The 13,081-nt window shown below is 47.8% G+C and overlaps 1 protein-coding gene across 4 annotated transcripts in view; it reads left to right on the top strand.

Annotated features, from left to right (window-relative positions):
- The window catches only part of THAP4 (THAP domain containing 4), a 52,551-nt gene extending 39,741 nt beyond the window's left edge, over positions 1 to 12,810 (top strand). For all 4 annotated transcript variants that reach the window (XM_054477386.2, XM_063648445.1, XM_063648444.1 and 1 more), the window contains one exon: positions 12,491 to 12,810. In XM_054477386.2, coding sequence (XP_054333361.2) covers positions 12,491 to 12,610 — 120 coding nt within the window. In that variant the 3' untranslated portion in view covers positions 12,611 to 12,810. The remainder of the gene's footprint in view (positions 1 to 12,490) is intronic.
- Positions 12,811 to 13,081: the final 271 nt, after the last annotated feature.

Here is a 13,081-nt window from a genome sequence, read left to right as displayed (position 1 = left end):
CGCCCAGGCTGGAGTGCAGTGGCACGATCTCAGCTCACTGCAACCTCCGCCTCTGGGGTTCAAGCAATTCTACCTCAGACTCCTGAGTAGCTGGGATTATAGGCCCACGCCACCACGCCTGGCTAATTTTTGTATCTTAGTGGAGACGGGGTTTCACCATGTTGGTCAGGCTGGTCTCAAACTCCTGACCTCGTGATCCGCCCACCTCAGCCTCCCAAAGTGCTGGGATTACAGGCATGAGCCATCGCACCTGGCCTAAAAATCTTTTATACCGAATTTTTACTGTACCTTTCCTATGTTTAGATACACAAATACTTTGCATTGTGTTACAGTTGCCTGTAGTATATAGTACAGTCTATATACTGTACATATACGTATACACGTAACTACATGCTGTGCAGGTTTTTCTAGCTAAGGAGTCATGGCTGTCCCAGAGAGCCGAAGTGTGAGGCGGCCATTCCATCTAGGTTTGTGTAGGTGCATGCTGTGATGTTTGCACAATGATGACATCACCAAATGGCACATTTCTCAGAATGTATCTGTCCTTAAGCAACCCATGGCTGTTTGTCTTTAAATCAGACTTCCTAATTGTATGATTGAAATTCTCTTTGGCCCTTTGTTTCTTCATCATCTGTCAGTTTGTGAGTTCTGTTACATAGTATTCCCACTCAACTGACCCTTATTTCTTGTTCATTAGAGGTAAACGGTCTCAACTCTTTTAACTGATTCATTTAGTTTTTAGCTCCATATTTAGCCATGAGGTGTGTTGATTGCTCCCTCTTAACATTGCCGATTACGCCTTACTGACCGAGCGTCTGCTCACCGTGGATGAAGAAGATTCTGCTCCCGTACCCAAGACCCCAACTTGGTTCCCATGCATGTCCTACTCCCGCCTTCCCGGAGAGTGTGTGTCCTGATTTTACTGGGTTGCCACTGTTTCAGCCGAGTCCCCACGCTCACAGCCAGATCACGGGCTCCATGATGGCTGTTCCTTTTCCGCGTACCTTTTTTGAGTCAAAAATGTTATTTTTTTTGTTTGTTTGCTTAATGTTTACATGCTTATCCCTGAGTCAGCACCGTGCATTCTGCCGGTATCTAAAACTCACCTTGGGTACTCAGATGTGATACCTGAATTCCACCTGCGGAACTCTCAGAGCTGCTTGGTCTGCTCTGTTAAGAACAAGGAGTAGAGCTGCCGTCCTGAGACTCCCTCCCCACTACCCCCCCTTCTCCTGGAACTCCTGCAGTGGCCTTTTGTTTTCTAATCTCCCTTACTTTTTCCTCCCATCTCTTGCTCTGTTTTCTGGGAGGTGTCCTCGTTGTTGATGTCCAGTAGTTGTATGGAAGACTTTGTTTTGCTGTTGAACTCATACTCCATGAGCCCCCTTTGTCTTCCATGCACCTCATTCTTGGCGTCCTGTTCTCATTTCATTCATGGACACAACAATTTCTCTACCTCCCCAAGGACATTAATGGTAGACTTTGGTTTTCTTCTTCCTCCACCATACCTGTATTCTTTCCAAGTTGCCTTTTTTTTTTTTTTTGAGAAGGAGTCTTGCTGTGTCGCCCAGGCTGGCATACAATGGTGTGATCTCAGCTCACTGCAACCTCCGCCTCCCGGGTTCAAGCGATTCTCCTGCCTCAGCCTCCCAAGTAGCTGGGATTACAGGCATGCGACACCATGTCTGGCTAATTTTTGTATTTTTAGTAGAGACAGGGTTTCACCATGTTGGCCAGGCTGGTCTCCAACTCCTGACCTCAAGTGATCTGCCCACCTCAGCCTCCCCAAAGTGTTGGGATTACAGGCGTGAGCCACCGCGCCTGGCCTTTTTTTTTTTTTTTTTTTTTTTTTGAGACAGAGTCTCACTCTTGTCGCCCAGGCTGGCGTGCAGTGGCATGATCTCGGCTCACTGCCACCTCTGCCTCCCAGGTTCAAGCAGTTCTCCTTCCTCAGCCTCCTAAGTAGCTGGGATTACAGGCTCGTGCCACCATGCCTGGCTAAATTTTATGTTTTTAGTAGAGACGGGGTTTCACCATGTTGGCCAGCTGTTCTCAGACTCCTGACATCAAATGATCCACCCTCCTCAGCCTCCCAGAATGCTGGGATTACAGGCGTGAGCCACCGTGCCCTGCCCCAAGTTGCTTTTAATTGTATGTTTGTTTGTTTTGGTTCTGGATTGCATCTTATAGGCCACCTTTAGATGTCTGGGGTCCCTTGGACCACCCCCAGCCAGGTTCACTGGGAGGCCTCATAGGACGTGGCAGGAGCTGACTTATTACAGCGGAAGGACATGGAGCACGGTCAGCACAGGGCAGGGCACGGGGCAGAGTCTGGAGGAAACAGGTGTGAGCTTCCAGCATCCTTTCCACGTGCAGCCCATGGGACGCGCTCCATTGCCCAGCATCGCATTGTAGCGACAGGAGTGAAATGTCCCAACCAGGGAAGCCCTTCAGAACCTCAGTGCCCAGGGTCATTCCGGGGCTGGTCTTGCAGCAGCCCCTGCCTGGTTCTTGCTCCCAGTGTCTGGGCACAGCTGAGGCCCAGAGTCTCATGTCACCCTCTGCCGGTAGTGGGAGGCACAGTTGCCTCGATACGGGGAGCTGGTGGCGGAAGCTGGGGAGTGACCGCTGCTGCCTTGTTTGTGTCCATGTTTGTTTGCCGTATACCCGTCACTCAGCATGTCTCATGTATTTCTTTTTTTCTTTTTTTCTTTTTTTTTTTTGAGACAGAGTTTTGCTCTTGTTGCGCAGGCTGGAGTGCAGTGGCGCCATCTCAGCTCATCGCAACCTCTGCCTCCTGGGTTCAAGGGATTCTCCTGCCTCAGCCTCCCAAGTAGCTAGGATTACAGGCACGTGCCATCATGCTGGGCTAATTTAAAATTTTTGTTAAAGACGGGGTTTCTCCATGGTGGTCAGGCTGGTCTTGAACTCCTGACCTTAGGTGATCCACCCAGCTCAGCCTCCCAATGTGCTAGGATTACAGGTGTGAGCCACCACATCCGGCTGTCTCATGTATTTTTAACAGCTTTTTAAAGATATAATGCAGGGCTGAGCGCGGTGGCTCACGCCTGTAATCTCAGCTCTTTAGGAGGCCAAGGTGGGCATATCACCTGAGGTCAGGAATTCGAGACCAGCCTGGACAACATGGTGAAACCCCATCTCTACTAAGAATACAAAAAAATTAGCCAGGCTTGGTGACAGGCGCCTGTAATCCCAGCCACTGAGGAGGCTGAGGCAGGAGAATTGCTTGAACCTGGGAGGCAGAGGTTGCAGTGATCTGAGATGGTGCCACTGCACTCCAGCCTGGCGACCAAGCGAGACTCCGTTATCAGAAAAAAAAAAAAGATATTCACATACTATTCAAATCGCTCAAAGTGTGCAATTCTGTGGTTTTTAGTATATTCACAGCACTGTGTACCCATCACTACAATTAATTTTAGAACATTTATCTTTTGTGGCACAATCATAACTCACTGCAGCTTCAATCCCCCTGGACTCAGGTGATCCTCCCACCTCAGCCTCCTCAGTAGCTGGGACTGCAAATGCACACCCCCACACCTGGCTAATTTGTTTGTTTTCGATTTGGGGTTTTTTTTAAGAGAGGTTCTCATTCCATCACCTAGGCTGGAATACAGTAGCACGATCTTGGCTCATTGCAACCTCCACCTCCCAGGCTTAAGCGATCCTCCCACCTCGCCCTCCCGAGTAGCTGGGGCCACAGGTGTGCACCACCATGCCCGGTTTTTTGTTTTTTTTTTGTATTTTTAGTAGAGATGGGGTCTTGCCACATTGCCCAGGCAGGTCTTGAACTCCTGACTCAAGCAGTGTACCCACCTGGGCCTCCCAAGATGCTGGGATTACAGGCATGAGCCACCTAATGAGCACGGCTAATTTATTTGTAGTTTTGTAGAGACAAGGTTTTGCCATGTTGCCCAGGCTGGGCTCGAACTCCTGGGCTTAAGCAGTCCTCCGCCTTGGCCTCCCAAAGTGCTAGAATTACAGGCATGAGCCATGACCCCTGGCCAGAACATTTTTTATACCCCAAAAAGACACCTGGTACCCTTTAGCTGTCAGCCCCAACTTCCATCTCCCCCAATCCCTGGCTACCACTAATCTACCTTCTCTGTAGATTGCCTGTCCTGAGCATTTCATAGAATTGGGGCCATAGACTGTCACTTAGTGTAAGGTTTCCAGGGTGTATCCAACTTGGAGCGTGCCTCAGGCCTCAGCACTCATTTTCATGGCTGAATTATTCCATTGATGATGTGCTGTATTTTGTTTGTCCATTCCTCATTGATGGGCAAGTTGGTTGTCACTGCATCTTGGCTGTTAAGAAGAGTACTGTGCCTCGTGTGGTGACTCACGCCTGGAATCCCAACACTTTGTGGGGCTGAGGCGGGAGATCGCTTGAGCCCAGGAGTTCAAGACCAGCTTGGACAACAAAGCAAAACCTGTTTCTACAAAAAGTAGCCGGGCTTGGGGAGGCATGCCTGTAGTTCCAGCTACTTGAGAGGGTGAGGTAGGAGAATCGCTTGAGCCTGGGAGCCGGAGGTTGCAGTGAGCAGTGATTGTGCCACTGCACTCCAGCCTGGGTGACAGAGTGAGATCCTGTCACAAAATAAATACATGAAATAATACTGCATTGCCTCTGAAACACATTTTCAAGCAAACCTGTTTTCAGCCTTCATCCACAGCCACTCGTAGAGACACTCAGGCCACGCCACAGAGCTTTTGTGGGGCGTAAGGCAGGCTGTTCGCCTGTCCCCGGTGCTGCATTCAGCCTCGGCCTTCCTGGGTCGGCTGTGTCAGGTCCCCGTGTGCGTCTCATTTCCAGCCCCTCACGTTCCGTGGCTGTGCCGCCTCCCCTCTTTCTCCTGTGGATTCACGCTGTAGACAGCGTTCCTTCACTGCCATTCCAGTAGGGGGCTGTGCAGGAGCCACAGCGCTGTCCTCACCCGGGAGGCCTCACCTCAGAGCTCTGTGCCGGGTTGCTGGGTGAGCAAGATTTTCATCTACATTTTACCTTTTTTTTTAATTTTTTACTTTTTATTTTATTATTACTTTTTTTAAGACAGAGCCTTGCACTGTCGCCCAAGCTGGAGTGCAACAGTGCGATCTCTGCTCACTGCAGCCTCTACCTCCTGGGCTCAAGCGATTCTCCCACATCGTCCTCCCAAGTAGCTGAGACTACGGGCGTTCACCACCACTCCCAGCTAATTTTTTGTATTTTTAATAGAGATGGGGGTCTCACTTTGTTGCTCAGGCTGGTCTCAAACTCATGGCCTCAAGTGATTGACCCGCCTCGGCTTCCCAAAGTGCTGTGGTTATAGGTGTGAGCCACCATGCCTGGCCAGTTTTTCCTTTTAAGATGCATGGTATTTGGGATTATTGTTTCTCTGTAGTGTGAGATAGCAGTCCCATTTTCCCTTTTTCCCCGTACAGACGTCCTGTGGCCCTTGTTAGGCACTGTAGCCCCGCTGACTGCTGTTTGGGGCATTTCCCCTCCTTGGCTGTCAGGATCGATGCTGCCAGCCATAGCGTCAGACACGGTGTCTGCATGTGGATGCAGAGGCACCCGGTTTTTCCCCCTCACTCTGGAGGAGTGGGCTGGAACCTCTTGAGAGCAAGGCTTGTATTGAGGAAGTGAGGCCTTCCCTTAGCTGCTCCGTGGCATCTGGGGGATCAGGCTGGGACGAGACGTGTGAGTGTCTTTACTGTATCTGTGAGTGTTGGTGGGCGTGGCCCAGACTGCAGGCCCCACAGGGAGTAGCAATGCCTCCATGAGCTGTGTACTGAGCCTGGTGGAGCCTGTGAGCTGCCGAGGGTCCCTGGCCAGCTTGTCCCAGGGATAGCTTGTCACTCATGTCTGGTGACTGAGCAGTGGTGGCACACCCCAGGGGAGAACTGAGCGTGTTGGAAGAGGCTCGTGTGACTCTTTTTGGGAGGGCCTAAGGGGTCCCCAGGCTCCCACTGACCTGCACATTCCCTGTACTGTGTGTGTCTGTGCTTTGTAACTGCAGGGCCCCGTGCAGTCTGTGCAGCACGTGCCTTGCAGCAGCCGTGAGACGAGGCAGGTCCAGGCCCAGGCCCCATTTTACAGTGAGGCTCAGAGAGGCCCCCAGCCTGGCAGAGCCTCCTTGCTTCCTGCCTTGTGTGGGTGGCTCTTGACCTAGCTTTGCAGCCTGGGCTGCCGCCGGTGACCTGTGAGCTTGAGCATCTTTTCACATCGTTGCTGGGTCATCCTCCAGCGAGGTGCCTGTTCAGGTCTGGTGACCATTTCCACTGTGCCTTTTCTGGCTGACATGTCAGAGTTCTTTATATAATTTGAATAAAGCTCTTTGTTAGCTAAATGTGTTGCAAATAGCTTTTTCGGTCTGTGATTATCTTTTGAGTTTTACAAATTGTTTTTGAAGAACAGAGGTTCTGGATTTTATGTGGTTCAGTTTGCCAATCTCTTCCTTTATGGATTCTGTTTTTAATATCTTAGTTAAGCAGTCTTTCCTTACTAACAGGTCAAAATATGTATTCTGAATTTTTCTGGAAGCTTCACAGTTCAACCTAAAATCTTTCCTTTAGGTCATTAATCCACCTGGGATTGAGTTGTGTGTATAGTGTGAAGTGCTGTCCCCTCTCCTTGTTCTCAGATGAGGGCCAGCTGCCCTGCACCCTGCCTGAAGAACCTGGCCCCCCTGTTCACCCATGCAGCCACCCCCCAAGCCCCTCAGTATCCTTCATCGGGGTCTGCTTCTCACTCTCTCTCTGGTTCCAGGTGGTCTGTTTGTCAGTTCCTGTGCCAATACCACACTGTCTTCATTATCATGGCTTCTACTTTTTAAAAATCGCCTCTATTGAGGTGTACTTTATATGGAGCAAATGCAGACACTTCAAGTGTGCAGTTTGTTACGTTTGGACAAGCATATATAATCTTGTAACACTGCCCCAGTCAAGACTGAGAACAGTCCCAGCGCCCTAGAAAGTCCCTGTGCTCCACAGGCAGTCCCCGCTGCCCTCTCACAGCCCCTGGCCCGGTTTCTGCCACTGCAGACCGAGCAGCTCTGAGTGTCCTACTACCCATTATCATCAGCCGAGCAGTTCTGTGTGTCCTAGTGCTCATCATCATCAGCCGAGCAGTTCTGTGTGTCCTAGTGCTCATCATCATCAGCCAAGCAGCTCTGAGTGTCCTAGTGCCCATTATCATCAGCTGAGCAGTTCTCAGTGTCCTAGTGCCCATTATCATCAGCCGAGCAGTTCTGAGTGTCCTAGTGCCCATCATCATCAGCCGAGCAGTTCTGTGTGTCCTAGTGCTCATCATCAGCCGAGCAGCTCTGAGTGTCCTAGTGCCCATTATCATCAGTGGAGCCACAGCACAGGCACTCATTTGTTTCCAGTCTCCTTTCCTCACTGAAACGCTCTCAAGATTCAACAGTTCTGCTGCATGTGCCACATCTGCTTGTTGCTGTGTGGTGGTCCGCCAGTGAGTGTGTCAGTTTTGTTTATCCTTTCTGTTGATGGATGTTTATTTTATTTGTTTCCAGTTCCGGGCTATTAGGAATAAAGCTGTAAGCATGTGTAGACCTAACTTTGTGTGGACACATGTTTTTTTTTCCTCTTGGGTGCATACCTGGGATTGGAACTGCTGGGTTCTGTGGTAAGCACCAATCTCTTCCAGAGTGGCTGTGCCCCTTGACACCCCGGCAAGGTTGTCCCACAGCCTCGCCAAGGGTTGGCCTTTGAGTTTTATCCTGGCCACTACAAGGTGGTATTTCATTGTGATGTTAATTTGCACTTCCCTGCTGACGATGCTGCTCATCTTTTTGTTGTACTTATTTGCCACTTGTATTTCTTGTTGTGTGAAATGAACATTCAGATCTTTTGCCCATTTGTTTGAGTGTTTGTGTTATTCCTGAGTTGTAAGAGTCTGTTGTTTGTTCTGGGTATAAGTCCTTTATCAGGTGCACTTGCCAACACGATATTCCTATCCTGTGCCTTGTCTTTCTGTTTCCTAGACAGTTCCATTTGAAGAACCAAATGTTGTTTTTCTTTTTTTCGGGTTTTTTTTTTTTTTGAGACATTGTTTGCTCTTGTTGCCCAGGCTGGAGTGCAGTGGCGTGAGCTCAGCTCACTGCAACCTCCATCTCCCAGGTTCAAGTGATTATCCTCTCTCAGCCTCCCAAGTAGCTGGGATTACAGGCTTCCACCACCATGCCGGCTAATTTTTTGTATTTTTAGTAAAGACAGGGTTTCACCATGTTGGCCAGGCCGGTCTCCACCTGACATCAGGTGATCCACCCTCCTTGGTCTCCCAAAGTGCTGAGATGACAGGCTTGAGCCACCATGCACAGTCTAGAACCAAATGTTTTAATTCTGTTACCATTTTTTCTTCTCTAGTCAGTGCTTTTTGTGTCCTGTCTTAAAATTTTTCACCTAGCCCAGGCAGCAAAGATTTTCACCTGCATTTCTTCAAAAAGTTTTATAGTTTTACTTTAAGATATATGCTATTTGGAATTGCTATTTCTAGATGGTATGAGGTAGTAGTCACGTTTTTTCCATTTTTTCTCATAAAGATACCTTGTTTCCAGCACCATTTGTTGAAAAGAGAACCCTTAACTTATTAAAGTATGTGGTGCATTTGTCGAAAATCAACTCACTTTGTGTGTGTGGTTCTTCCCCAGGACTCTCTCTTCTGTCCTACTCTTCTCTATTTCGGTCTTTATACTGTTACCATGCTGTCTTGATCACTGTAGCTTTATACTGAATCAGGTGATAGAAGTTACCCAACTTTTCTTCTTTTTCTTTTTTCCAAAATTGTTTTGGTTATCCTAGGACCCTTTGCATTTCCATATGAATTTCAGAATCAGCTTGTCAGTTTCTAGAAACATTTTCATTGGAACTACTTGAATTTCTAAATTAATTTGGGAAGAAGTACCATCTTAGGCAAACTGAGTCCTCCAATCCAGTGCCATGGTAAGGTGCTCCATTTATTTAGATCAGTCTCATCCTATATTTTCTTGTAGTTTTCAACGTATTAGTTTTGTACACATTTTGTTAAATTTATTCCTACGTATTTTGTGGTTTGGGATGCTATTAGAAATGATTTTTTAATTTTCCAGTTATTTGTTGCAAGTATATAGAAGTACAATTAGCTGTTGTATATTGATCTTGTATCATGTGACTTTGTTAAATTCATTCATTTCTGTAGTTTCTTTCTTTTCCTTCTTTTCCTTCCCTCCCTCCCTCCCTTCCTTCCTTCTTTTCTCTCCTTTTTTCTTTTAATAAAAACAAGGTTTTCTATGTTGCCCAGGCTGGAGTACAGTGGCTATTCTCTAGTGATTGTTTTCTTTTTTTCCTTTTTTTTTTTTTTTTGAGATGGAGTTTCTCTCTTGTTGCCCAGGCTGGAGTGCAGTGGCGCGATCTTGGCTCACTGCAACCCCCACCTCCCCGGTTCAAGTGATTCTCCTGTCTCAGCCTCCCAAGTAGCTGGGATTAAAGGCATGTGCCACCACACCCGGCTAATTTTGTAGTGATTTTTTTTTTCTTTGAACAGGGTTATTTAGAGATATGTTACTTATTTTCCAAATATTTGAGAATTTTTAAAATAGATTCTATTGCTCAGGATTTTTCATTCAATTCTATAAGGCCCAGACAACATACCCTCTAATATTTTAGTCTGTTAAAAAATGTTGGAGACTTATTTTATGCCCTAGTATATGGCCCAACTTCATGAATATTTCACGTACACTTAACGAATGTAGCATTCAATAGTTATAAAAGTCCCCTCCGCAAGCTGGAAACCCTGGGATGCCAGTGTCATGGCTCAGTCCAAGTCCAAAGGCTTCAGAACCAGGGAAGTCAGTGGTGTCACTCTTGGTCCCGGGCCAAAGGCCTCAGAGCCCTGAGGAGAGAGGAGGTGCTGGTGACATCTGGGAGTCCAAAGGTCGGGGGGCCTGGAGTTGTCCAAGGACGGGGGAGGAAGAGTGTATCCCAGCTCCAGCAAACAGATGGACATATTCGCCTTGTCTTTGTTTTTATTTTATCTGGGCCCCCAGCCTATTGGATGGTGCCCACCCTCATGGAGGGTAGATCTTCCTCACCTGGTCAGTCACCTCTGGAAACATCTTCTCAGACATACTCAAAATAATCCTTTACCGGGTTTCTAGGTGTTCCTTAATCGGTCATCTTTGACCTTTGACACCTAAAATTAACCATGACACCCACACCCACCCCTGGCTGCTTTCAGGTTTCTATTGTCTTGCCTTTGATTATCAGCCAAAGTTTTGCTGTGATATAATTAGAATTTGTGGCTTGATATATTTTGTTAGGCTCAGAAAATTGGCTGTGATCTGTTCAAATATTGCTGTGTTCTGTTGTCTTTCCTATCATCTTCTGGGTCTCTGGTTACACATGTGTTCAATCTTTTGCAATTTTCAATGTGTCCCTTATGCTTTCATCCGTATTTTCCATTATTCTCTAAGCTTCAATGTGGATATTTCCTACTGATCATTTTCCATTTTACTAATCCCTTCTTCATCTGTGTCTAATCTGTTTATTTCATTATTGGGGCCTTAATTTGAGTTATTATATTTTAATCTTTTTGATAAATTCTGATTATCTGCAGAAATTCTCCATATTGTCTTCTAATAACTCCAATATTGGTATCCCTTGGGTGAGGGTGGGGGAGGTGTCTATTTCCTGTTTTTTCTTTTGATCTTATCTCTTAGTAACCTAAGGAGTTTTTCTTTTTTTCTTGGATTCTAGACATTATGTATGAAAAATTGTAGAGATGACTTGAGGCTTCCTTTGATGTTATCCTCACCAAAGAGCAGTTCTGTGCTTCTGCCTGTCAGTCAAGGATGGACAGCTCATGTTCAGTAGAGGCTGAGCTGGTTTGAAACTGGACTTCCCAGCCTGTTTCTGGTTAACTCTTACTCTTGGGATGGGACCCTTCAGGGACTGCACCCAAAGCTGGGGTGCTTTTTTTTTTTTTTTTTGAGATGGAGTCTCGCTCTGTTGCTCAGGCTGGAGTACAGTGGCGCGATCTCAGCTCACTGCAAGCTCCGCCTCCTGGGTTCACGCCATTCTCCTGCCTCAGCCTCCCGAGTAGCTGGGACTACAGGCACCTACCACCACACCCGGCTAATGTTTTTTTTTGTATTTTTAGTAGAGACGGGGTTTCACCCTGTTAGCCAGGATGGTCTCGATCTCCTTACCTTGTGATCCACCTGGCTCAGCCTCCCAAAGTGCTGGGATTACAGGCGTGAGCCACCGTGCCCAACCTCGGGGTGCTATTTTTCTTTTTCTTTTTTTTTTTTTTTTTTGAGACAGAGTCTTGCTCTGTCACCCAGGCTGAAGTGCAGTGGCATGATCTCGGCTCACTGCAACCTCCACCTCCAGGGTTCAAGCAATTCTCCTGCCTCAGCTTCCCGAGTAGCTGGGACTACATGTACGTGCCACCACGCCCGGCTGCGCCTCTCCTAGACGGACACTGAATTCCAGTGTTTGTCCCTCCAGCTCCATGAGTCTGAGAAGGCCCCACTCAGCTTCTCAGCCTCTTAGCTACCACATCCCTCTCAGCCTCCACCCCTTGAACCCCTTGACTTCCAGGCAGCAAAAGCATCAGGGCCAGTTGCTCCAAATTGGATCTCACCTCCACACTTCCTTCTCTTTGGGGTGCTGGTCCTCGCTGACTTGGTGGTTCTCTGACACCTTTAAAGAAACTTCTTAAAACCTGGGTTGTTATCTGCAAGAGGGTCGGTCAGTTACAGAGTAGTCAGCCGTGGCCATAAGCAGAACTCCGTTTCATCCACTTCTGGTGCCCCCCCACGTGACCCCCCACACGTCTGGGGCACTAGAGAGATAGTGCCCATCAGATAATTGTCTTTTGACAGTGGTCACTCTCACAATCTGCCGGCAAACGTTCCGGGCATATAGCACTGACTCATTCGGGACTTAGCTGCCATAGGCTTGGATTCTTGTTGGAAACAGCTGCTATAATTTATTCTGATGAATTACTGTTCCAAAGATGGTATTTCTGAGCTTTCCAAGAACACACTGGACATCAGTTCTAGTTACAGTGAAAGTGGGAGGCAGTGGAGAAGGGAAGCATTGGAAGCTCAGCACTTGTCTGATCAGGTATATAATTTGTAGAGACCAAAAAAAGGTGACTTCTCCCATCCAAGTACTAACCAGGCCCGACCCTCCTTAGCTTCCGAGGTCAGACGAGATCGGGTGCGTTCAGGGTGGTATGGCCATCGACAAAAAAGGTGACTTCTAAATAAACAATCCCTGTGTTCACCTGGTGGTCTTCTGGAGGCAGCTGAGGGGCACCTGGATTGTGACATGCCCAGGGGCCCTGGGCTGTGTGTCTATCCTCCTCTGGCAGGTGCCTGGCTCACAGCCTGTGATGAGTGTGTGGCATGCAATGGGCACACAGGCATTAATTGAATCTTTTGAAGATAAAACTAAGGTATTTTTGTTTCATTCTCCTGCTCAGATTACCCGGAAGTTCAGGCTGAATTCTGAAGGCAAACTTGAACAGACAGTCTCCATGGCAACCACTACACAGCCAATGACTCAGCATCTTCACGTCACCTACAAGAAGGTGACCCCGTAAACCTAGAGTTCTGGAGCCCTCAGGAGGGCCTGGCTACTGTGTCTCAACGGTTCGGCTCCTCGGCAGACAGTCCCTGCAGCAGAAGTGGGTGTGGCCGTGAGCCTCTGCGGGCTCAAGAGTGTTGTCCAGATGTTTCTGTACTGGCATAGAAAAACCAAATAAAAGGCCTTTATTTTTATGGCTGAGGATTTTGAATATTATCACTTGTGTAGGCTGTACGTTTTTTTTATCTGCTGATGTTTGTTTTCCAAAGTGTTCCCTAAGAAATTAAGAAGGGGGCTGGGCGTGGTGGCTCACGCCTGTAATCCCAGTACTATGGGGGACCAAGGCTGGCGGATCACCTGAGGTCAGGAGTTCGAGACCAGCCTGACCAACATGGAGAAACCCCGTCTCTATTTAAAATACAAAAAATTAGCCAGGTGTGGTGGCGCATGCCTGTAATTCTGGCTACTCGGGAGGCTAAGGCAGGAG

The sequence above is a fragment of the Pongo pygmaeus genome, chromosome 11, assembly GCF_028885625.2.
Source record: "Pongo pygmaeus isolate AG05252 chromosome 11, NHGRI_mPonPyg2-v2.0_pri, whole genome shotgun sequence".
Taxonomy (NCBI): domain Eukaryota; kingdom Metazoa; phylum Chordata; class Mammalia; order Primates; family Hominidae; genus Pongo; species Pongo pygmaeus.
The sequence above is the reverse complement of the archived record's forward strand: the minus strand, read 5'-3'. Positions and strand labels throughout refer to the sequence as shown.